The sequence below is a fragment of the Brassica napus genome, chromosome C8 (assembly GCF_020379485.1).
Source record: "Brassica napus cultivar Da-Ae chromosome C8, Da-Ae, whole genome shotgun sequence".
NCBI classification, from domain to species: domain Eukaryota; kingdom Viridiplantae; phylum Streptophyta; class Magnoliopsida; order Brassicales; family Brassicaceae; genus Brassica; species Brassica napus.
The window spans coordinates 12,933,379-12,955,339 of record NC_063451.1 but is presented as its reverse complement, the minus strand read 5'-3'; the positions used below and the strand labels follow the sequence as shown (position 1 = coordinate 12,955,339).

General features: G+C 40.6%; 4 protein-coding genes across 5 annotated transcripts; 2 read left to right on the top strand and 2 right to left on the bottom strand.

Annotated features, from left to right (window-relative positions):
- Window positions 1-854: 854 nt before the first annotated feature.
- LOC125591459 lies at window positions 855-2,756 on the top strand. 2 transcript variants are annotated; one of them, XM_048765729.1, is made up of 4 exons: window positions 855-1,023; window positions 1,100-1,671; window positions 1,749-2,388; window positions 2,470-2,756. In XM_048765729.1, exons 2-4 carry the CDS (start codon window positions 1,177-1,179, stop codon window positions 2,565-2,567), a joined length of 1,233 nt encoding a protein of 410 aa, XP_048621686.1. In that variant the 5' UTR covers window positions 855-1,023; window positions 1,100-1,176; the 3' UTR covers window positions 2,568-2,756. The 2 variants fall into 2 exon arrangements, with proteins under 2 accessions (XP_048621686.1, XP_048621687.1); XM_048765730.1 differs by lacking the exon at window positions 855-1,023 and having other exon boundaries at window positions 1,168-1,671; window positions 2,476-2,756.
- A 77-nt stretch (window positions 2,757-2,833) lies between these two features.
- Window positions 2,834-7,278, bottom strand: LOC125591458. The gene has a single exon (XM_048765728.1). The coding sequence runs from the start codon at window positions 7,276-7,278 to the stop codon at window positions 3,598-3,600; it is 3,681 nt and encodes a 1,226-aa protein (XP_048621685.1). The 3' UTR covers window positions 2,834-3,597.
- Window positions 7,279-16,967: 9,689 nt separating this feature from the next.
- On the top strand, window positions 16,968-18,509 carry LOC106416065 (melanoma-associated antigen 8). Its single transcript, XM_013856900.3, has 7 exons — window positions 16,968-17,079; window positions 17,195-17,243; window positions 17,322-17,571; window positions 17,650-17,802; window positions 17,902-18,007; window positions 18,084-18,198; window positions 18,290-18,509. Exons 2-7 carry the CDS (start codon window positions 17,196-17,198, stop codon window positions 18,326-18,328), a joined length of 711 nt encoding a protein of 236 aa, XP_013712354.1. The 5' UTR covers window positions 16,968-17,079; window position 17,195; the 3' UTR covers window positions 18,329-18,509.
- Window positions 18,450-20,141, bottom strand: LOC106416064 (5'-adenylylsulfate reductase-like 4). The gene is made up of 4 exons (XM_013856899.3): window positions 19,691-20,141; window positions 19,403-19,590; window positions 19,210-19,334; window positions 18,450-19,032 (listed from the first exon to the last, which is right to left on the bottom strand). The coding sequence occupies exons 1-4, from the start codon at window positions 20,102-20,104 to the stop codon at window positions 18,596-18,598; spliced, it is 1,164 nt and encodes a 387-aa protein (XP_013712353.1). The 5' UTR covers window positions 20,105-20,141; the 3' UTR covers window positions 18,450-18,595.
- Window positions 20,142-21,961: the final 1,820 nt, after the last annotated feature.

The window sequence follows — 21,961 nt, the reverse complement described above, 5'->3', positions numbered from 1 at the left end:
CTTCCTCGTTACTTTTCTCTGCAAATTCTCTCCCAAACCTTGCAATCGATTTTCTCCTTAACCTTCCCATACTATGGATCATCCGAAAGAAGGTTCCGGGGAATCCGGGATGCCTCCCTCTGCTTCTGGAGCTAAACTACTGAAAGTTAAGCAAGAAGTCGGAGCCAAGATGAGGAAGGGGAAAAAGACAGCCAGGGAGGCAATCGCGACCAGAGTTTCTAAACGGAAGAAGAAAGACGATTCTAGTGGGAGCAGTCCTCACTCGCCTTCGTTGCTGAAAAATCAAGACGTGGTTAACCTCATGGTTCAAGCTCTCGGCCAAAAGGAGCTTGGCCGTGCCTGTAATTCCGACGAAACCCCCGAGACCGCTCCGGAGGGTTGGTTCTGTTGCCATGAGAAGTACATCTCCAAGTCTCACTTGAGATTTCCTCTTCCGACCCTACTGCTTGATCTACTAGATCATTATCAGTTAGCCCTTTCCCAACTCTGTCCCTCGGTTATCCGGGTGATAAACGGCTTTATCACTAGGTCCAAAGAGGAGGGGGTTAGCGTCGGTCTTACCGAACTTATGAGCCTCTTTTCCCTGAAGGAAAGCGCCTCTAAGGAGGGTGGTACCGGGACCTACTACCTCCCTAGTCGTCCCAATCATGTTATCTTCAGATTCTCTAGTAGTGATGATGACTGGAGGAAGAAGTATTTTTACGTTAAAGTTGATCCTTCGACGGTTCCTGTGGGTCGGAACCTTAGGGTCACTTGGACTAATCCATCTGGTTAGGAATTCTAGGGATATGCTTTTTCCGTTTTATTCATTTATGGCCGAGTAACCTTTTTGCTCTGATTTACTTGCAGAAATCGAAGATCCTCCGAAGCTCTCTACCAAGCTCACCAGGGCTCTATACCGCAAGTTGCAGCAGAGTCCCTGTACCTGGGTAGCCTACACCACTTCTCGAATAAGTGCAGCCAGATTCCCAGATACCTACAACGCCTCTTTCCAAGATCCCATTCCTGCTGAGAACCTTGAGAGTAAGTTCTTGTTCGAACCTTTTTAATGATTTTATCGCTTTGAAGTTTTTAAACTTAAGGATTTCCATTGTTCCAGTTTCGGCAGGCGATTCAGTTGTATCGATCTCAACTGGTGCTAGTGCTTCGGGAACTGAAAAGTCTCAGCCAGGTGACATGACTCTGCGACCATCATTCCGTTCTAGGGGTAACCCCTCTAAAGCTGCCAGTGCTTCTCGTGGAAGCGACAGGAACCAAGGAGGATCGTTCCTTATCTCAATGAAGGAAGTTTTGGACGACGGAGGATCCAAACCTGTTGTCGAGACTACTCCAACTGAGGTTGTAGCTCAGGATGCTGCTCCTCTCCCTGAGGTCCAGGTGCCGGAGGCTGACTACCAGGCTCCGAAGGGTACCTCTGAGGTCGAGCCGTCGAGACACAAGAGGCCCAGGACCGATCAGGGCGGAGCTCCCACCCGTTCTTCTTCCTCGTCCTCTAGAGGAGGGACTGTTGGGTGGAGCTTTACCCATTCGAAGCCTGGGTCGATCCTGGACGACTCTTGGGGCCTAGCTGCGATAATGAGGCACCTGAAGAGCGTGGGATGTCCCCTTCCAGCGCTCAAGGACCTGACTAACCGAGATGAGTATCTCGATATTGCCCACTGTATGGGTCAGGTACGTGATCTCTATCTGTTCTTTGTTTACATTCTTTGGAGACGATGATATATATTTTTTTTTTGGATTTATTGCAGTTGGCTGGGGCTGTTAACAGGGCCCAGCTCAGGTTTGAGAATGCTCTGTGTGCTGCCCCCAATGCTGGTGAACTTGCTGAGGTTACCGAGATGGTTAAGGCAGCCAAAGCCGATCTTGACCAAGCCCGGGTTCGAATTTCTGAACTCGAAGCCGAAGTGACGAGGCTAGGCTCGAAGGCCGATGCTCAGCAAGGAGAGATCGAGAGTCAAAAGCTCGATATCCAGGTGAAGAGCAGGAGGATCAATGATTTGGAGGCTGCTCGAAAGATAGCTGAGCATCAAGTACGTGAGCTCATTGCCTCATCCCAGGATAGCCAGAAGAACAAGGAAGCTGAAGTCAAGCTGGCTGTCAGGGAAGGGAAGAAAGAAGTCGCCGAAGCTTACGGCAAGATCCTGGTCTGTGTTAAGGAGAAGTTTGCTAGGAAGAAAGATGAGGTCAACGCCTTGGTGTACGCTCAGGAGCTCCAAGCTAATGCCGACCTCTTGAAGGATATGCTGAACAACAAGATCCAAAGCGTTGAAGAGGAGTACAACCAATTGGTGGCCTTATTACCAGAAGCGACAACTGCGTATGAGAAGGCTCAAGTCTCTGACTTCTCGGTCAGCAAGCTTCCTCTTCCCCAGATCTCGGAGAGTTCAGGTACTTTCGAGATTAACATGTTTAATCCATCCTTTTCTGGGGAGTATGGCTCTAATTTGGGTTTGATGGCTCCTGACTTAGCTCCAGTCGAGGCAGCAATAGGAGGTGATGGCAATGTGGTCGATGAGGGAGTTCCTGCCGGTGCTGGTGATCCGATTCAGGAAGAGAAGGAAGATTGAGAGCTACGGCTCTTTTAGCTTTATGTTTTGTGTTTTTAAGACTTCGGCCTAAGGGCTTTGTTTCGTTATGCATTATGACTTAGTGCCTGAGGAGGCCTTTAAACCTTAACACTTGCTGGATTTCAATAGCCTGGGGAGGCTTTTAAACCCTTTCTTATGTTTAAATCGTGGCTATTATTTCTGTTTTAAGTTTTTGAACTTAACCTCGTTTCATTTAATCATAGTGATTGCGAATCTCAGATGAGTTGTGTGCTGTCATCGTTGAGTCGGATTAGGACCTTTAGTCTTAATTTATGATAAGCATTTAGCTTAATGGATATTCGGTCGTGATAACCTTAAAGAGAAGTTCTTGATTTTAGCTCGGGGACCTGAGTCCGATTCGAAAGGTTCTGGGACCTGGTTGTTCAGGTTCGTAGGAACCTGGATTTAGATTCATAGGGACCTGAGTTAATTCGAAGGACTTCGAGGCCTTTGAAGTTTAACGGATGGAATTGAGGAATTTCGGGATTTTCCTGATTCTTTAGGATTTTAAGACCTTTCGATTTTGATAAGGGTTTCAAGACCTTTTGGTTTTGATTAGGATTTTAGGACCTGGTTGATTGTTAAGGATTTTAGGACCTTGCTGATTGTTAAGGATTTTAAGACCTTAGTTTATGTTAAGGATTTTAAGACCTTTGGGTGTATTAAGGATTTTAAGACCTTAGGTTCAGGTTTTCAGGGACCTGAATGTATTCGAGATTGTTGAGCTTAGGTCCCGATTTAGGGGGACCTAAATTTTCTTGGAGGGTTTTAAGACCTTTGATGTTTATGAAACTGAATCAATCGTTTTATTAATATCAGATATCAGAGAATACATGATTCAGATTATTTACACAGTAACTATTTTTAGGCTAAGTGTTCTTGGTAACACCTGCCCCTTTGGCTTAGGTGAGGAGGTTGGTGAGAAGAGGTTGGGGCTGCACTCATGACGGAGTTGCCTACGTACCCAGTCAAGGGATCAAGCCAAACGTAGTTCAGGGGTTTTAGGTACCTAATGATAGTATCTTTTGAGGTTCGTGGCATTCCACGATCGGATTTCAGGTACCCCGGTTCGTACCTTCTGGAGTTTGTAAACTCCGGGTCGTACTATGTGGATAATTCGGTAGGGTCCTTCCCAGTTGGTTCCTAACTTTCCAGCTCCCGGTTCCTTTGTTCCTTCGAACACTTTCCTAAGCACTAGGTCCCCTACGGCGAACTGTCGGGGCCTTACTTTGGAATTGTAGTGTCGTGCCATTGCTTGCTGATAATTTTGAATGCGAAGCAAGGCTTGGTCTCGTCTTTCCTCGATCAAGTCGAGGCTATCCATCAGGAGCTGGTTATTAGCTGCGGGATTTGAGGTGCAGAGCTCCCGTCTGAGGCTACCTGCGGTGGTTTCTGCTGGGACGACAGCTTCCATCCCATAAGCTAAGGAGAAGGGAGTTTCCTCTGTAGCTTTTCGTGGGGTGGTTCGGCAGGCCCATAGTACTTCGGGTAGTTTTTCCGACCAAAGCTCCTTTTGGGCTCCTAGGCGTTTCTTGAGGTTTGCTAAAACTGATTTGTTGGCAGCCTCCGCCTGTCCGTTCCCTTGAGGTCGCCGAGGTGATGAGAAGGTGAGGCGGATGTTCCATTTATCGCAGAAACTTTTGAAGTCGTGGGATATGAACTGTCCTCCATTGTCGGTTACGATTTCGTATGGGACGCCATGCCTGCATACGATGTTTTTCCAAACAAATCCTTCGACCTCGAATCTGTTTATTTGTTGGAAAGCTTCAGCTTCAATCCATTTCGTGAAGTAGTCGGTTAGGACCAGGAGGTTTAGTAACTTCTTTCCTTTCCCTGAAGGTACTAATGGACCTATAATGTCCATAGACCACCTCATGAATGGGTAGGGAGCTGATATGTTAGACAGCTTTTCCGCTGGTTGGTGTATGATCGGTGCATGCCTTTGGCATTTGTCGCACGATGAGGAGTAGACCTCACAATCTGCGATAATGGTAGGCCAGAAGTAGCCTTGTCTTTTTATTCGGATGGCTAAGGCTCTGCCTCCGGAATGGTTTCCACAGGAACCGTCGTGCATTTCCTTCATGAGTTTCATAGCTACTAGGCCGTGAACGCATTTTAGGTAAGGTCCGGAGACACTTCGTTTGTGGAGGGCTGACTCGATTATACAGTATCTTGCTGCTAAAGCTTTGAGTTTTCGAGCCTCCCACTTGTTGGGTGGAATTTTTCCCTCTAGGATGTAATCCATGATCGGTATTCTCCAGTCTTCTCTCCCTACAACTTTGTTGTGAAGAGAGGAGGGAGATTCCTGTTCGGGACCTGGTGCCGTGGTGCCCCCGGAGATATTCGTTGGAGTAGGTTCTGGGTTCTGAGGAATATCTCCAATTTCCTCGTTATCCCCTGTGGTTTGTGTAGCGTTCCTAGATGCGTTTTTAAGAGCGGTGCGGCTTCTTGTTTGGACTTTATAGACAAGTGGCTCCGAGGTCTGGATGGTGCCCCCGGAGGTACTCGTAGAGTTAGGCTCTAGGGAGTCTGAACTTCGGTGAGTACCTTCACTTTTGTCGTTGTTTTCCGGGTTCTGGGTTGCTTTCCTGGAGGTGTGCTTTCTAAAGCTGCGTGTTCTAGTTTTCGGGAACCAGAATGTCGTGAAAACTTGGGTAGCTACCGTCGGGAGGCTGTTATCCTCTATTTTTTCCTTTGGTTTGCTATCCATCTCAGCCTTGGTAGCTATGTCGATACTTGGCTTCTCGATTCCTTCCACGGGTATAATTCGTTTTACGAGAGGGTCGGATGTGGAAGCTAATGCGGCGAGCGCGTCTGCTGAGGAGTTCTCCCCTCGTGGGATCCTCGTTAGCTCGAACTTGTCAAACTGCTTTGTGAGGTTTAGGACGACCTCGAGGTATGCCCCCATTCTTTCGTCCCTTGTTTCGTATTCCCCGTGAAACTGGCTAGCTACCAGCTGCGAGTCGCTGTAGGCGTTTAGCTCCCGAATTCCGAGGCTCAGGGCGAGCTTTAATCCAGCGATTAGTGCTTCGTACTCGGCCTCGTTGTTGGAAGCGTTAAATCCAAGTCTATAGGATTGTTCGATGGTTTCTCCGGCTGAGGAGGTTAGTCTTAAACCGACACCGGAGCCTTGCCTTGACGAGGCTCCGTCCACGTATAGGCTCCATTTCGGAACCTCTGTTTCCTGGTCTAGATGTTCGGATGCTAGCTCAATAACGAAATCGGCGAGGACCTGAGCTTTTGCTGCTGCTCGGGGTCTGTACTCGATGTCGTACTCGCTGAGCTCTATAGCCCATTTTGCTAATCGTCCGGATTGGCTAGGGCTATGCAGAATCGTCCGTAATGGTTGTGAGGTCATTACGATGATCGAGTGCGATTGGAAATAAGGTCGCAGCTTCCTGGCAGCTGTCACGACTGCTAGGGCTAGTTTTTCCATGGTGGGATATCTCGTCTCGGCGTCTATTAAGCTTTTGCTAGTATAATAGACAGGTCTCTGTTCGTTTTGTTCCTCTCGTACTAGCACTCCGCTGACTGCAGCTGCCGACACGGCGAGGTACAGGTACAGTGGTTCTCCTACTACAGGTTTGGATAGTATCGGAGGTTCCGAGAGGTAAGCCTTCAGCTGTTTGAAGGCTTCTTCGCACTTTTCATCCCATAAGAACTTCTTATTATTTTTCAGAAGTTTATAGAATGGAAGGCATTTATCGGTGGACCTGGAGATGAATCGATTTAGTGCTGCGATCCGTCCGGTCAATCTTTGTACCTCTCTGGTCGTTTTAGGTGATGGCATTTCCAGGAATGTCGCTATTTGTTTCGGGTTGGCTTCGATGCCTCTTTCGGTTACGAGGTAACCTAGGAATTCGCCGGAAGGTACTCCGAAGGTACACTTAGCTGGGTTTAGCTTCATGTCGTATTTGTTGAGGATTTCGAAACATTCTCTTAGATGGGAGATGTGGTCCTCCCCCTTTGAGGATTTGACTAACATGTCGTCGATGTAGACTTCCATGGTTTTTCCGAGTTGTCCAGCGAACATTTTATTTACTAACCTTTGATAGGTAGCTCCCGCGTTTTTCAAACCAAACGGCATGACCTTGTAACAATAGGTTCCTCGTTCAGTTATGAATGCGGTTTTCTCTTGATCCTCAGGATCCATCATAATCTGGTTATATCCTGAAAAGGCATCCATAAAGGACAAGAGCTGGTGTCCAGCCGTTGCTTCGACCAAACGATCGATATGAGGTAACGGGAAGCTGTCCTTAGGACAGGCTTTGTTTAAATCGGTGAAGTCTACACAGATTCTCCATTTCCCATTCTTCTTTTTTACTACCACTGGGTTAGCTAGCCAATCGGGGTATTGTACCTCTCGGATGGACCCGGCCTTTGTTAGTCGATCGACCTCGTCGTTGACAGCTTGGGCTTTTTCTAGACCTAGCTTACGACGTTTCTGTTTGATCGGTTTAAAAGTAGGGTCTACATTGAGCTTATGAGTGGTGACATTTGCATCTATGCCTTTCATGTCGCTGGTGGTCCATGCAAAGGTTTTGATATTCTGTTTTAGGAATTCGACGAGCTCCTTTTTGGTTTCGAGAGGTAGCTCGGATCCGATGCTCACCTGTTTCTCAGGATTTGAGTCGTCGATGCTAACTTTTTCGGTGAGGTTCTTAGGGGGACCTCGGATATTTCGTTGCATTTCGCGACTCTCCTGGATCTGTAATTGCTATTGGGGGGATTCTTTTATGATCTCGAATCCTCCCAGGTAACAGATCCTTGAAATCTTTTGGCTACCGTGTATGGTAGCTATTCCGTTGGTTGTTGGAAATTTCACGCATTGGTGATAAGTTGAAGCTACTGCTTTCATCTTATGAATCCAAGGCCTTCCGAGGATTGCGTGGAAAGGGGATGGTTTGTCGACAACTATGAAGTTGGTCATTTTCATGACTCCGCCAGCTATAATTGGGAGCTTAATTGTTCCCAATGAGGTGGCTGTTTCACCTGAGAAACCTACGAGGTTGGATTTCTGGTCGACAATTTCGTAGTCGTCTATTTCCATTCCCTTTAGTGCGTTGTAGAAAATAAGATCGACGGAGCTTCCGGTGTCGATCATGAGCTTAGGTACCTCGTACCCTGCTATATTTAATGTTATGACAAGGGCATCGTCATGAGGTCTATCGAGGTCTAATGTCTCACTCTCCCAGAAAGAGATCTTAGTGTTAGACTCAGGCTTGGTCGGTTTGGACTGAGTGTTTGACACAGCTTTCCGTACGTGACTTTTAATAGAGTTAACGGAGTCTTGACACACATCGGACCCTCCAAGGATGTAATCGATCCTTGAGCCAGGGCTCGATTGGGGAGGTGGTTTACTCAAGAGGGCCTCGATTTGTAGGCTTTTTCCTTGTGGAAACTTTCCAAGGATCATATCGACTCTCTTTTTGGGAGCTGGGGGTGGTGAGTCTGTTTCTTTTTCAGGTGACCTCTCGCGTTTTGGAGAGCTATCTCTGGGACCTCTCTTCTGATAAGGTTGTGGCTTTTTGAGGTCCACATCTTTTATTTCTCCGGCTGCGAATTTAGCAGCCAGTTGTCGTTGGAGGTCCCAACATTCTTCGGTTGAATGTCCCTTTCGATCGTGGTAAGAGCAATGTTTGCTCTCGTCATAACCTTTGGACCAGGGGGCTTTAGCTGTCGCGGCGACAGGTTTTTCTTCCTTGTCTTCCTCGACTACGTAAGAATGTTCTCCCTGGGTCTGATTATTTCGGGAGCTACCTCTTTTGTGAGGTCCCTTTCCATCGGAGGCTTCGCCTTTCGGGTGACTCTGGGGTTTTCTGTGGAGCTTATCTAATGCTGCCATTTCCTCCTCCAAGGTAATGTATCTAGAGGCCTTATGGAGGGCGTCATCGATAGTTGGAGGGGGATTTAGCGTTAGCTCCGAGAAGAAACCTGATTTATACCAGAGACCTCTCCTAAGAGCCTCAATGGCTACCTGATCGTTGGGATTCGAGAGTTTAGTTCTTACTGCTCTGAACTTTTCGATGTAGACTCGCAGTGAGTCTCCCAGTCCTTGTCTGATCTTCCAGAGGTCAGCCTCAGACGCTTGTTTCAGGATGTGAGTTGAATATTGCTTCATAAAGGCGTTAGCCAATTGATCGAAACTGTCTATAGAGTTCGGCTCGAGGCTGGAGAACCATTCGAGAGCTGTTCCGATCAGGTTTTCGGCAAATGTTCTGCAATATCCTGCATCACACTCTTCCTTTGTGAAGTGAGCTTTAACGATAGCTAATCGGAAGGCTCTTAAATAGGCCTTTGGGTCTGCGTTCCCATCGTATTCAGGAATCTTAATTTTTCGAGTATCTCTTATGTAAGAGTTGGCAATTCTATCGGTGAACGGAGTTCCACGAGTCTCCTCAATTAAGCTCTCGATTTCGGGAGCTGAGCTCGTTACCTTGTGAACTTGAGCTCCCAATTTCTGGAGAGCTGCGTGGGTTCGCTCCATGTACCTGCGAATTGCGTCAGGTCCCTCGAAGGGAAGGACATTTGGGTCATTATCAGATACTCGGCGAGCAGGTTCCTGGTGAGACCGAGCTCGGTCGTCTTCCCAGCTAGCTGGCGAAATAGGTCGCTCATTGGTCCTTAGGCTCCGAGCGAGGTTAGTGCGGAGAGCTGCAGGATCAGCATCCGTCCTTTGGTATTCGTCTGTGCTTGGGGTTGAAACCCTAGCTTGAAACACTGAAGCTGATGTTCTGGCCCCGGACGGTATGTTGGTTCCTGCTCCAGACCCGGAAGGAGGTGGCGGTGGAGGCAAACGGGTGCTCCCACCGGTGTTTCGATCAGGCATGGAGCTAGTTGTAGCTACATTGCTCCCCATGGTGCTGGTGATAGGAGGGGTAAACGCAGGAGCTGTCCTAGCGCGAGGCGTTTGGAAAGCAGGTTCCTGCCCTTCTGCACCTGGGCTATCAGGGGAGAAGTTCAGGCGCTCTCTAGGGAAGGAAGGGTCAGCTAACCGTTCATGGAAAGTGACTCCTCTTCCCTGGTGGACGGACGGTTGGGTCGTTGCGGATTGAGATCTGGTTATCTCTTCGAACTGTTGCTGCCGTTCGGCTAACTGTTGCACCGTTCGCTCGGTCTCTTGAGCTTTGTCCACTAACTGGAGCATCATCCGACGGATCTCAGAAAGCTGATCTTCCGTTTGGTTCGGAGCGGATTGATGCGATGGGTTATTGAGGGCTGAGGACCCAGAGTTGGTCCCTCCGGAGGCTCTCGGGTTATTTGCCCCCGGAGCAGTGCGATTCGGTGAGCTATTGCTCTGGTTCGATTGATCGGGGTTAGATGGATTCGTTCCGTCTAATGGATTCATCCTTTAAGCTTTAGAGAAAGGGATTCGATTATTTGTCCCCACAGACGGCGCCAATTGTGAGAGACAAGGTTTCACTTCTTAGATTTAGGTTAGGTCAAGAGAGATGAATGAGAATCGTGGGCTGAATCCCGTAAATAAACTTGAAGAATGAATATGATTTTATTGATGAGTTGAAAGATGATGAATACAAAGGAATGTATCTTGAGATGATTGCTAAAGAATACGTAATGCTTTTAATCTAGTACAAAAGTTGATATATGGAAAAGAGATGGCTTGTCTTTTATCTTCTCCGTCTTTATATAGTCTAGGTTTCGTTGGCAACCCTTCAACTGTTCTCCGAGATATTCGGCTTCAATTACGGAACTCGCTTTAGGCTCCTCTTGACCGAGTCTCTTAAGGTGTTAGCTCACTTTCTGTCGTGACCTCTGCTATGATGTCTCCCAGGTCCAGTCGTCAGCTCGGCTTTCAGCTCCCTTTGTTATGATGGGCTTATCGCAACCCACATGCTAGCTCACGCTTATCGGTACCTCACCTGAGGGTCACATTCGGGTCCAACAGTAATAAAGCCCCCCTCTCCAGAGTGACGTGGACAGCCTAAAAAAACAGATACTTCAACTTTATAGTTATAGATTCTCTAACTGAAACCTAGTAAACTACAGCCCCTCACATGTAAGAATTTTACTTTTTTTTTTGAATGTGTGTTAAATTTATTCAAAAACCAAAAGGCTTCTTTTTATATTGTGCTGTGTAACTTTGAAAAAAAAGAATGAATGTTACATTTATTCAAAAACTAAGACTTCTTTTTACAATGTATTGTGTGTGTAACTTTGAACAAAAAAAAATTGCAAAGATTGTTCAATTAATGGAGTTGTGTATCTGATTGGAGTTGCATGTGTCTTAAGGCCTGTCCATCTTTTAGATACCAGGGATCAGAGTTAAGGAAAACTTTGATGGCATCCAATTAATGGAGTTTGGAAGGAATTTCAGCTTTGGCAAATAAGTGTCCTTAAAAATTGCAAAGAGTGTCGCTATGGAGATGAGGTACCAGTGTATGTTCCTCAAGTTACAGAGCATATAATCAACAATATATAATTAAAGCTGGGGAAGAATTAATCCTAACTTTTGATTCAAAAGGAAAGAAAGAAGATGAGTTTTGTACCTGTTCGGTGAAGAGGAGAAGAAGACGAACATGCATGCAGCTTGAAGAAAAAGAGAAGCTCTGGCGGTGGATCAAAGAAGAAGAGAAGCTCCGGTAGTGGCTCGAAGAAGAAGAAAAGCTTTGGTGGTGGATCGCAGAAGCAGAGAAGCTCCGGTAGCGGTAGTGGCTCCGGTCATGGATCGCCTCCCGAATCGCCATTTCCCACTTCTCTTTCTCTCTGAGCAAGTAAAGAGACGAAAGCTTACATTACTGTTGCGGTCTTACGCGTGTCCCGCACTACTGCCAAAGCCCAATCCGCATTTGGAAAATCCAGTTAGTATCTGCCATCAAGCCCTGCTATTTTATGGGTCCCAGAAATGACAGTCCAAACCCGTCTCGAAGTAAGTTTTTTTGGGGCCAAACTCGCAGTCCATTTCTTCAAACCTGCGGTCCAGACCTGAGAACTCATCGCATATGTTTGTTTGCTTCAACCAGTCCAAAAATGACAGTCCAAACGGGTCTATAAAATAGCAGGATAAAATTAGATTAATTTTTAGGACCGGGGGTTTGGTCCCAAAATGTAAATATAAAGCTAGAACTCTTCATTGGACTGGTTGAAGCAAATAAACATATGCGATGAGTTCTCAGACCACTTATGGATTGGTCTTACTCTCGCGGCAATGAAGAGTTCTATGCTTTATTTTTACATTTTTTGTTTTGTTTTGGTGTTTGGTCTGTTTTTGTTTTTTGGTGTTTAAGATTTAGACATATGGTGATGATTGTTTCAATGGTTTTTGGATTTTAGTTTTTAGATGATGATTGTTTACTTAGATTTTAGATTTTGGTTTTTGGTTTTTGCCTTTTTGGCTTTTAATTTCTAGTTTTTGGATTTTAGTTTTTAGCTTTGGTTTTTGATTTTGTAGTAGCTTTTAGCTTTTTCAAAAACATGAATGGTGATTTTAGATTCTGATTTTTGGATTTTGACATTTGTTTTTTTTTAATTTTAATTTTTTCTGAATATTTTTTTTTCTCTAATTGAATTGTAATTTATTTAATTTTATAAGTTGTCTATTATTTTTAAGTACTTGACTTAACTTTACATAAAACAAGTTTTAATAATTATTTTTATTTTATTGACAAGTTTTTTAAAAATGTTCTTATATACTAAGTATTATATTGGTTATAAAGTCTTATAATTTATATAGTAAAATGATGAAAACTAATTTTCTAAATAATACAAAATTTATTTATAGTAATATTTACATATTATTTTAATAGCTAAATTTGAATTATTGAATTTTTTTATTGATAATTTTAAAATTGTATATGATTTATTGTGTAGTTCACTATAGTAAAGCAAAAAAAAATTATGAAGATCAATTTGTTATAAAAAGATTGATTTCATTAGGTAGAATATCATTCACACAGTAGTAAATTCAATTAGAATAGATATAAAATTGATGCTTATGTATATACTATTTTCACCAAAAGCGTATATACTAATTATTTCAAAAAAACAATTCTTGACAGCCTATGAATATACTAGACACACTGTCACAATAAAACACAGATTTGAATCTTATTTTTAAGTAATTAGCATTTTTATTTACTTTTCCTATATTAATGGGAAAATACAGAAAAAGGAAAAAAACTGAAAACCACCGTAAATAGTAAAAAACCCATGAAAAGTTGTTTTTGGTTTTTGTGTCAGTAAAACAGTTATTTTAAAAAAAAAGTTTCCCTATAGTTTAGTGAATCCATTTTTTGAAAATCTTGATTGGATAAAAAATAGATTTTGAAGAAACAAAAACCAAAAACTAAGGATTTTGGTTTTTAGATTTTAAATTTTAGATTTTAGATTTTAGATTTTGGTTTTTAGTTTTTGGTATTTGATTTTGCAATAATTGAAAATCATGATTGGTTGTTTCAGATTTTGGTTTTTAGTTTTTGATTTTAAAATGTAAAAATAAAAATATTATTATCACTTTAATCTAAAAATAATAAATATAAAATATTATCATCAAAATACACATAAACTTATTTAATAATTTTTTTTCAAAACAAAAACTGTAAATACAAAATAAAACTATCGTAAATCTATATAGATGCAAATATTACCATCCCCAAGTTTTGACAAAAAACATGAAAACTTTTATTTTGGTTTTGGTTTTGTTTTAAGAAATCAATAAATATTTATTATAAATTTTTGATTTTTGAATTTTGATTTTGCTATAGTTTTAGTTTTTAGAAAAACTTGAATGATGATTTTTCAGTTTTAAATTTTACATATATTTTATTAATTATTTTTGTTGAAGTTGAAATGAAAATTAATAATAAATTTTACTTACTATGAAAAAAAAATAATAATACAAAACATTATAACTTAAAACACACATTTATTTTAAGGAATTTCTCTATAAACTCCAATATCTTGATTTGTAGAGAAATTTCTTGTTTGAGAGTTCTTGTTTGTTTTATAAACTGTTGATGTGATTTAAATATGTTAGTAAAAAAATTAATTAAATTTATAATACAAAATAATATTTAAAAATTATAAAATTAACTTACTTAAAAAAAATTCCAATAATTTTTTGTAAATATGTTTTTTTAAAAAAGAAGTTAATAATGTTTGGGAAAATAAAAAGAATAAAAAAAATCATTCTTGCCGTAGGGAAAAATCACTAAAACATGGATTTTAGCTTTTATTTGTTAGGAAGTAAAACAATGAAAGAACCATTTCCCTAAAATTTGGGGAATCTACTTTTCTAAAATTTTGATTGGATAAAAAAATAGTTTTTAGAAAATCAAAAACTATTTCAAAAATCACAAACAATCAACTTCATAATGGCATTTGTGATGGTGGTTTGGTTGGTTCAAATAATACGATTTCTGAGAGTTAAAAAAAAGTTGAATTATCAAAAAAAGAGTGATTTACACTGCACTGCAGGGCAGTTTACGAGTTTCAATTTCACAATAAGACAGTTATTGCTACTTGGACAGTTTCTGAGTGAAATGTCTTAACTTATCCCTCAAAAAGGTGTAATTGGTGGGGTAAAATTGGAAAAGGGTTTTTAGTCTTCTGGTTACGTTTTTGAATTTTAAAATGACTGAGTGGATCTAATGAAAGAGACTTTAGAAGTTACCAGACGTATGAAAAATATGTATTTTAAAATCCTAACTTTTGTTGGAGGAATTTGAATCTTCAGAGAATAGTTGCTTATAATTTTTTTTAGGTTGGAGGATGAAACAACAGAGATAGAAGATGTGATAGGAGAGCTATCGGAGAAACTAATTTTTATATGGTTTTTCTTGGTTTTGGGTTCTAATCTATTAATCTATATAATATGTGTAAGTTCTAGAGGTAAAACACAAAAAAAAAATGAAAATTGCATGATAAAAATCAATGGCGGCTGTGAGTTATATTTGCAGGAAACACAGAAAACCCTAATAGGAAGAAGATAAAGTTATTACAAAATTGCCACTCATTAAAAAAAAATAATTGATGACCACGTGGATGTGTACATAATATTAGTGTACACATGTTCCTGTACAAGGGTACATTGGATGACCACGTAGATATGTATGTAATGTTAGTGTACACATGTACATGTGCACATAATGTTAGTGTACGCATGTACATAATGTTTGTCTTTGTAAATATAAAGACAAGGAAGTGTGGTTTACGTGAATTAAACAACATGATTATATATGTACATGTGTACAAACATAACACGTATATATCTTTTACATGTGTACATTGTATATTACTAGGGCAATGTTTATAAAATTGTGTATTCTCACTAAAATCTTAAAATCATGTTTTAATTCTTTAATGCACTGAAAAATAACTTAACTAAACTAAAATCAAAACAAAAAATCATTAGATATAAATAAAACACAAAATCATGTGAAATACTAAGAATAAAATATACATATGAAATTAGTTTTGTGTTATTCAACATACGTTCGAAGACAAGTCCAGATTTACAAATGCATCAGTGTTGTGTTTAGAAAGCGTACAAATGAACCAAAGTCATGTGGATATCTATAGATGTACACATGGACATTATCAGACAAAATGAACACATGTACACTAATATGTACACATAGATATCCTACTAAACATTGGATGGTTAAGAAACCGTTAATTATGGCCGGTAGAAGAATTCATTAATGAGTCTTGTTTGGATGGTTAAGAAAACCGTTAACTATGGCCGGTAGAATAATTCCCTAAGGCTATAATCCATGTGAATGTAACAATTATTTTGAAACGATGCATCTCAAGCTTTGAAATTCCCATGCAATATTCTTATTGATAATCATGGTGGACCAGAGTTTTCCAAACATTTGTGCCTAACATTTAGTTTGCGTTTTCCAATAGTCCCAATGATGTGGTATACAAATATTATCAATTTCGGTGGTGGATCACTTTGGAATGAGCTGGTGATGACGAGGGGTTTCAAACGCTCATGGAAGATGGAAAAACATTTACGAGTCACTTGTTTTCTTATCAGTTTCTTTCTTATATACATGGTACATTGTTTTAATAATAAAGAGTGTACGCCTCTGAAGACGTTCACATGCACACATATAATTGTACACATGTAAATTTTGTTTTTTGCTTTAATAATAAATAGTGTACACATGTGAAGAGTGTACATTGTTTTAATAATACAGAGTGTACACTTGTGAAGATGTACACATGTACATATATAATTGTACATATTTTGCTATTTTTTTTAAATGAGTGGCAATTTTGTAATTAAATCATCTTTTTCCTATTAGGGTATCCTGTGTTTTTGCAACTAAATCTTAGAGCCGCCATTGATTTTCTTCGTGCAATCTTTTTTTTTTGCGTTTTTTACATCTAGAACTTAAAAATATTGTAGTAATTAACCCATTAAAGTGTTGCTAATGTAAACCTCTTGATTAATTAGATACAGAAACAGCGACAAAACGAGTGAAGGTTACAGAGCCGGTTGTTCAGAGAAAAAAAAGCAAAAATCTTGAAGATAAGGAAGGAGATAAATATATGGTAAATCTGGGCCGTTGGAAAATAAAGAAAAAAGGTAGATCTAATGGTTGAGAAGTTAGACAGATCTAATGGTTCAAAATGATCTTGAACCGTCAGATTAAAATGAGAGATGAGTGGTAGATCTGAGTTCCCGCCAGTAAACTAGTTGGGTATCAAAAAGAAATGGTTACAGTTAGACATCATTTAGTTATGTTGGGATGAAAAAGGGAAATTAGTTGGTAGAAAGTGTCCCAGTAGCTAAAACTGCCCCATTGTGTCAATATAAACATGTAAACTGCCTTTGGATGTAATATAAATAATTATTCTAATATCTTTTGTATCTGAAACATTGCAAATTATTTTGAGTTACCTTATATGTTATCCAAAAAACCTAGAAATATCAACAAATTTTATCCACATTAAGAAAAATCATCTGAAAATCTAGAATTAGATTGGAATTGAAGTTTCTTGGATATTAACCAATTCTCAAATTGGCTACACAAACTATTTTTTTTTTTAAAAGAACTTAAAATCGAACCCACGGCTTTATGAAAACTAAAGTTACTACTCCCTCAATTTCAGATTACTTGTCATTGTAGAGTAAAATTTTTGTTTTAAAATAAGTGTCGTTTTATTATTTCAATGCAAAATTTATTTATTTTATATTTTAATATATTTTTCAATTGGTTGTAATATGGTTAGGTGTATTGAAAATTATATTTTTATCTAGTAAATATACAAAATTAAATGTTTTCTTAATCTGTGTACCAAAATCTAAAACGACAATTAATCTGAAACGGAGGGCTGCTTACCAGTAACAAGGAAATCTCAACCGTCAGATTTGTGGGCTTCCCATACCCTCTCTTAAACCCTCTTGCTGAATCAGAGACTGTTTTGGCCTTCTACCTTTTTCTCCCGCCAATAGATTCACAATAAATTAGGGTTTTCGGAGCTTAATCGTCTCCGATTCTACATCTCCCAGTTTCTTCAGGTGAATAAATCTCTCGCGATTTATCAATTATAATAATCTAGTTGTTCTCGAAAACATAGGAATTCCTCTCTTAATAAGTTCAATTTAAGCCTAATCTTGTGAAACCCAATTGCAGAATGGCTGATGAAGCAGATGCTCTTTCTCAATTTGGTATATCGAAGGAGGTACTGTTTCACTTTCTTCCTATTTATTATTATATATATATCGGAGATTGTTGCTTGAAAGGAATTTGAAATAATCAGGAAACGGATAAGCTTGTTTCGGAGGTGATTAGATTCGTACTCTTCAAGTTCCATCAAAACTCAGGATGCCCTATTAAAAGAGAAGATTTGACTCAGATTGTTACCAAGAACTATCGTCAGCGTAACCTGGCCACCTCCGTGATCAACGAAGCTAAGACCAAGCTCTCAAGTGTGTTTGGTTATGATTTGAAAGAGCTTCAACGCTCTAGGACTTGTTCTAATGCTCAAACAAGGCTTCCTCAGTCACAAAGTGAGACACTGGTTGATAAAAGTAGCGACTTTTGATTGAACTTTACGGTTAGATTTAGCTAACATGTTGTTCCTCCAGGTAATGCTGACTCGAAATCGTATGTGCTCGTTAGTCAATTGCCGATTGAAGTGTTTAGGAAACATGTGGTTGAAGAAACAACAAGCCCTATGACTGGCTTTACGTTTGCGGTTCTTGCTGTTGTGCAGCTTGCAGGAGGCAAAATACCTGAAGGTATATGTATGTAATGCTCTATGCTTCTGATTTGTCCTTGTCTTGCATTTGTTCCTAAGTAAATGGTTGCTAATTTAGTATGTTGGCCTCTTTCCATAGAAACCCTTTGGCACCATTTGAGGAGAATGGGACTGCACGAAAGTGATGAGCATAATCCTGTGTTTGGGAGCAACAAGCAGGCCCTAGAGACGTTAGTGCAACAAAGGTGATATCTGTTAGGAAATTAGATGAAGATATTGGTCTTTGATAATTCCTCCTAAAATGCTTCTTCATTTGGACAGGTTCTTGCAGAAGGAGAAAGTGAGTGGCCCAGAGGGTAATACTCTGTTCTACGATCTTGCTGAGAGAGCTTTAGATGCGCAAGTCAGCGAGAGAGTAAAAGATTATATTTCACAGGTAATGGAAAAAGAACATTCATCTTCTTTGTGGATGTTGATCATGTTACGCAGATTTGATTAAAAACTTGGTTTATGTTGTTAAATTGCAGATCCTGAAGAATGATGTCTCTGTTGTAGAGCTTGACTGATTAGTTGAAAATTAAGGCTTCGAGACTAACCAAATAGATTGGTTCAAGTCTCTGGCTTATGAATTTGTATTTTTCCTTAATGTGATACTGTTTGCGGAAGTTAAAAGCAAAAATTAGGATATTGGCAGAAAAATCAGGAACTGACTTATATAATATTTGCTACAAAATATTTAGCTATGAATTAGCCCCTCTCCAGAGGAACTGCTGATTATACAGGAAAGAGCTGTAGCATATGCCCAAACATTTAGGTGATTACAAAGTTTCAAGTCAATGAGAAGCTGAACTTGCTCTGTTTGATGAGCTCGAGTCCCCAATTGAGACGGTTGCCAAAGACTTGGAGGCCCATGCTCTAGCGTTCATGGCTCCTCCCTGCAGATTGCTCCTCTTGCAAGGCTCTCTAAGATACATGCATAGTCGGCTCAGAAACCCGACCGTATGTTCTTGCAGGCTTTCTAATCCCATGTTTTGAGCAATCCGTGGCCAAGTAAACTTGGCAAACACAACCAGTGCAGGGAAAACGAAATAGAGCAATCTCAACAGTACGAATACAGTAGCAAGAGTTAGATAGGTTTCTTGTCGAAGCATATTCTCAGGCGATCTGGCCCATGTGAAAGGGCAGTTCTCTGGCTCAGTGTTGTTTTCGTTCCCGAGATGAGGAACCAATAAGCTCTTCTCGAGAGAAGTCTTATCCAGCGTTTCAATGCCTACCAATTTCCTTGTTAGTTCACTAACTGAGCTAATTAAAAAAGACTAAATAAACAGCTAACAGCAGGATCACAATCGCAACAATGTTTACCATTTGACTATTTTGTAACTTCTGATAGATATTCATTGCGAAAAACAAGTATCCACATGAGGTAGTGGAACATCTAACATCTTACCAGTAACATCTCTGTAGAAAGCAACAAGAGAATCAAGCATTCTGGTCCCTCGGTATCGTGCCCGCATAGTTGAATTCATAAGTAAGAGAGTAGGAAACCCATGAACTCCATACTTAGAGAGAGTACTGCACCAACCACAACAAAGCAATTACAATCTAAACCAGCTTAAAAGATTGTGACTTTATTAACCAACCTTGGCTTAACGGCCGATTCCTTAATTGCAAAGTGAGGAATTGATGAGTAGAGAGAAGAGATGAGATCAAAACTCGGAGTAAAAGACCTTGAGAAAGGACACCATGATGCATAGAAGAGCAAAGCCACATAGTCACACTTGTTCTTATGAATCATATCCAAAGCTGTTTGCAACCAACGCTCATCACCCTTCACCACCAGTAAGGCAAAACATTCAGTTTCAGAAACCTAAATCAGCATTATTTGATAACATTAACAAAGATAGAAAATTTCATCCGGATGTTATTACCTCAGTGACGGCAACGAAATGAGGACGCTCGGCTAATTCATCACCATAAAATGGACAGGTCTGCTCTCGAAACCCTAAGGCGTAATCTTTAACAGACCTCATAGCACAAATCGGAACCCTAACGGATACGCCGGTGAACATTAAATTCCCAAACAGAATCACCAACAGCAACAAAAAGATCCCTTTCTCCATTAACGAAATTCTAATTGATACCCAGAACCTTCGCTCCGCAGCGAGAATCCCAGAAAAAGAAATGATGAGCTGAGATAATTTGTGATGGGAGGGAGAGGTACTGGGAGGGAGGATATCAATAGAAAATGGAGAAGGGGGAGGAAAAATAAGCTGTTGTGGTTGATTGGCACTTGAGATAGCTCGTACAAACAAAGCAAATCCTTTTCTTTTCTTTTTTTCCATTTGCACTGACCAAAATTGTTTCTTTTTGTCGGCCTAGTGACCAAAAATAATATAAACCGGAAATGTATATTTATTCTGGAAAAATTGGCTAATCGAGCCATATTGAAAAATGATTTTATCTTCTTATACGTTTGAGTCTACTGTTTTTGTTCCAATATAGTTTTGATTTTATAAATATGATGGTTAATTATGCTATTACATCAATGACAAATATTTAATAAACGTTTGTTTGAACCAAATTTGGTCGGACACAAATAAAAGAGACGAAACTCATCAGTGGACTATTACGAAGACGTACGTTTTATTAGATGAGTCATGAGATATGGTTTTGTCGGTTACAAATAAGAAAACAGACGGTGAAACAAGCCGGTGCTCAGGGAGTTGGCCGAAAAAGTATAAGTCGACAAGAATACAAGGAAGATAAACCCTAATTATAGCCGCCGAGTGTGTAGTGATGTTCGGCTCCCCTTCTTGTTGCTTCTTCCTCTTTTTATATAGCTGACTCCTCTCCTCCTCGTGCCCTACGTCGCCCTGCTCTTAATGGGCTTTAACTCGTCAGGCCTGGTGCTTAGGCTGGCAAATTAAACCACTGAGCTGACTGCTTTTAGTCGATTTGAGGAGTCGGCTAAAGGCAGTCTTGAGTTAAGCCGACACTCGGTCTTGAAGCCTACGAGCCGAGCTGATGCTTTGCTTCTATGGGCCAGACCTACTATCTTATGTGGAGGGATGCAATTATCCCCTACAGTAAGTCCCCCCCAATTCACTTGTGAGACGCGTAGCGGGTCTCAGTAAATTTGTGGGTCAGGTCTAGAAGATAGGTGGTCTGCCACGAAGGTGTTCCTGATCGTGACGGTTTGTCGTCGAATTGGGTATGTCAGCTTTTGCTTTTTATCGCTTCACCGTATGTCGCCTTTTGGGGCGAAATCGATCTAACCATTCTTCAAGTAAACCGGTGGATTCTGCGGTTTACTTTGGTTTAAATCGAAATCGTTTTGGGGTCAAAATCAGTAACGACGAAATCAATGTCGAAAAGTTCTCGAGAAACCTTTCTAAAAGGAAAATAAGAATACAAAAAACTAAAATTTCGTATTCTTAAGACTATTACCCGACAAGGGACCATTTAAGCGTCGAACGAATAATTCCCCAGCATCAGAACAACCAAACCAGCATCGTCCTATCCTTCGGAGAAGTTGGACCGACCGATCTAACTCGCCGTTGGGCGAGTTGGACAAACTTCATCCAACTCGCCCAACGGCGAGTTGAATCGAACGGCGAGTTGGATCTACCAAACGACGAGTTAGATCAATCTTGTCCATACTCGCCTTTGCTGAGCTGGATCACTCCAAAACCATGCATTCTCATCTCCGGAACTCCCCCTTTCAGGCCTCGGTCAAATTGTCTCTTGTTTCGTCTCAATCGGAGTTACCTTTGAAACTTTACGGAAAAACGACAAAAGCTTATTTTTGCGTATAAGTTCGGAGCGATCGTATAAAGACGACTACGTTTAACTTAGCCCCATGGTTATCTCGACTATATTATTGATTTGGATTATCTCGTAAAACCGGCGTCGTACTGCAGGTTACTCTTCCGAAAAGAAATCGTGAAAACGTTTTCGTCAAAAAACGGCCAAAAGTGGTCTGAAACGCGGCAAACACCCACTTACGATTTTTAACAAGAAATCGGCCCGAAGTTGCTATGACGGTTTATCGAATATTGGCGAGAAGAGATAAATGTCAAGTTTGGAGATAAATGTTAAAGTTTTAAATGATAATCATGAAGATCGGTGTTGGACCCAATTTCGGTCAACACATTAATGAGCCACTATCAAGAATATGGGCTGCGAAGAGTTAAAGCCCA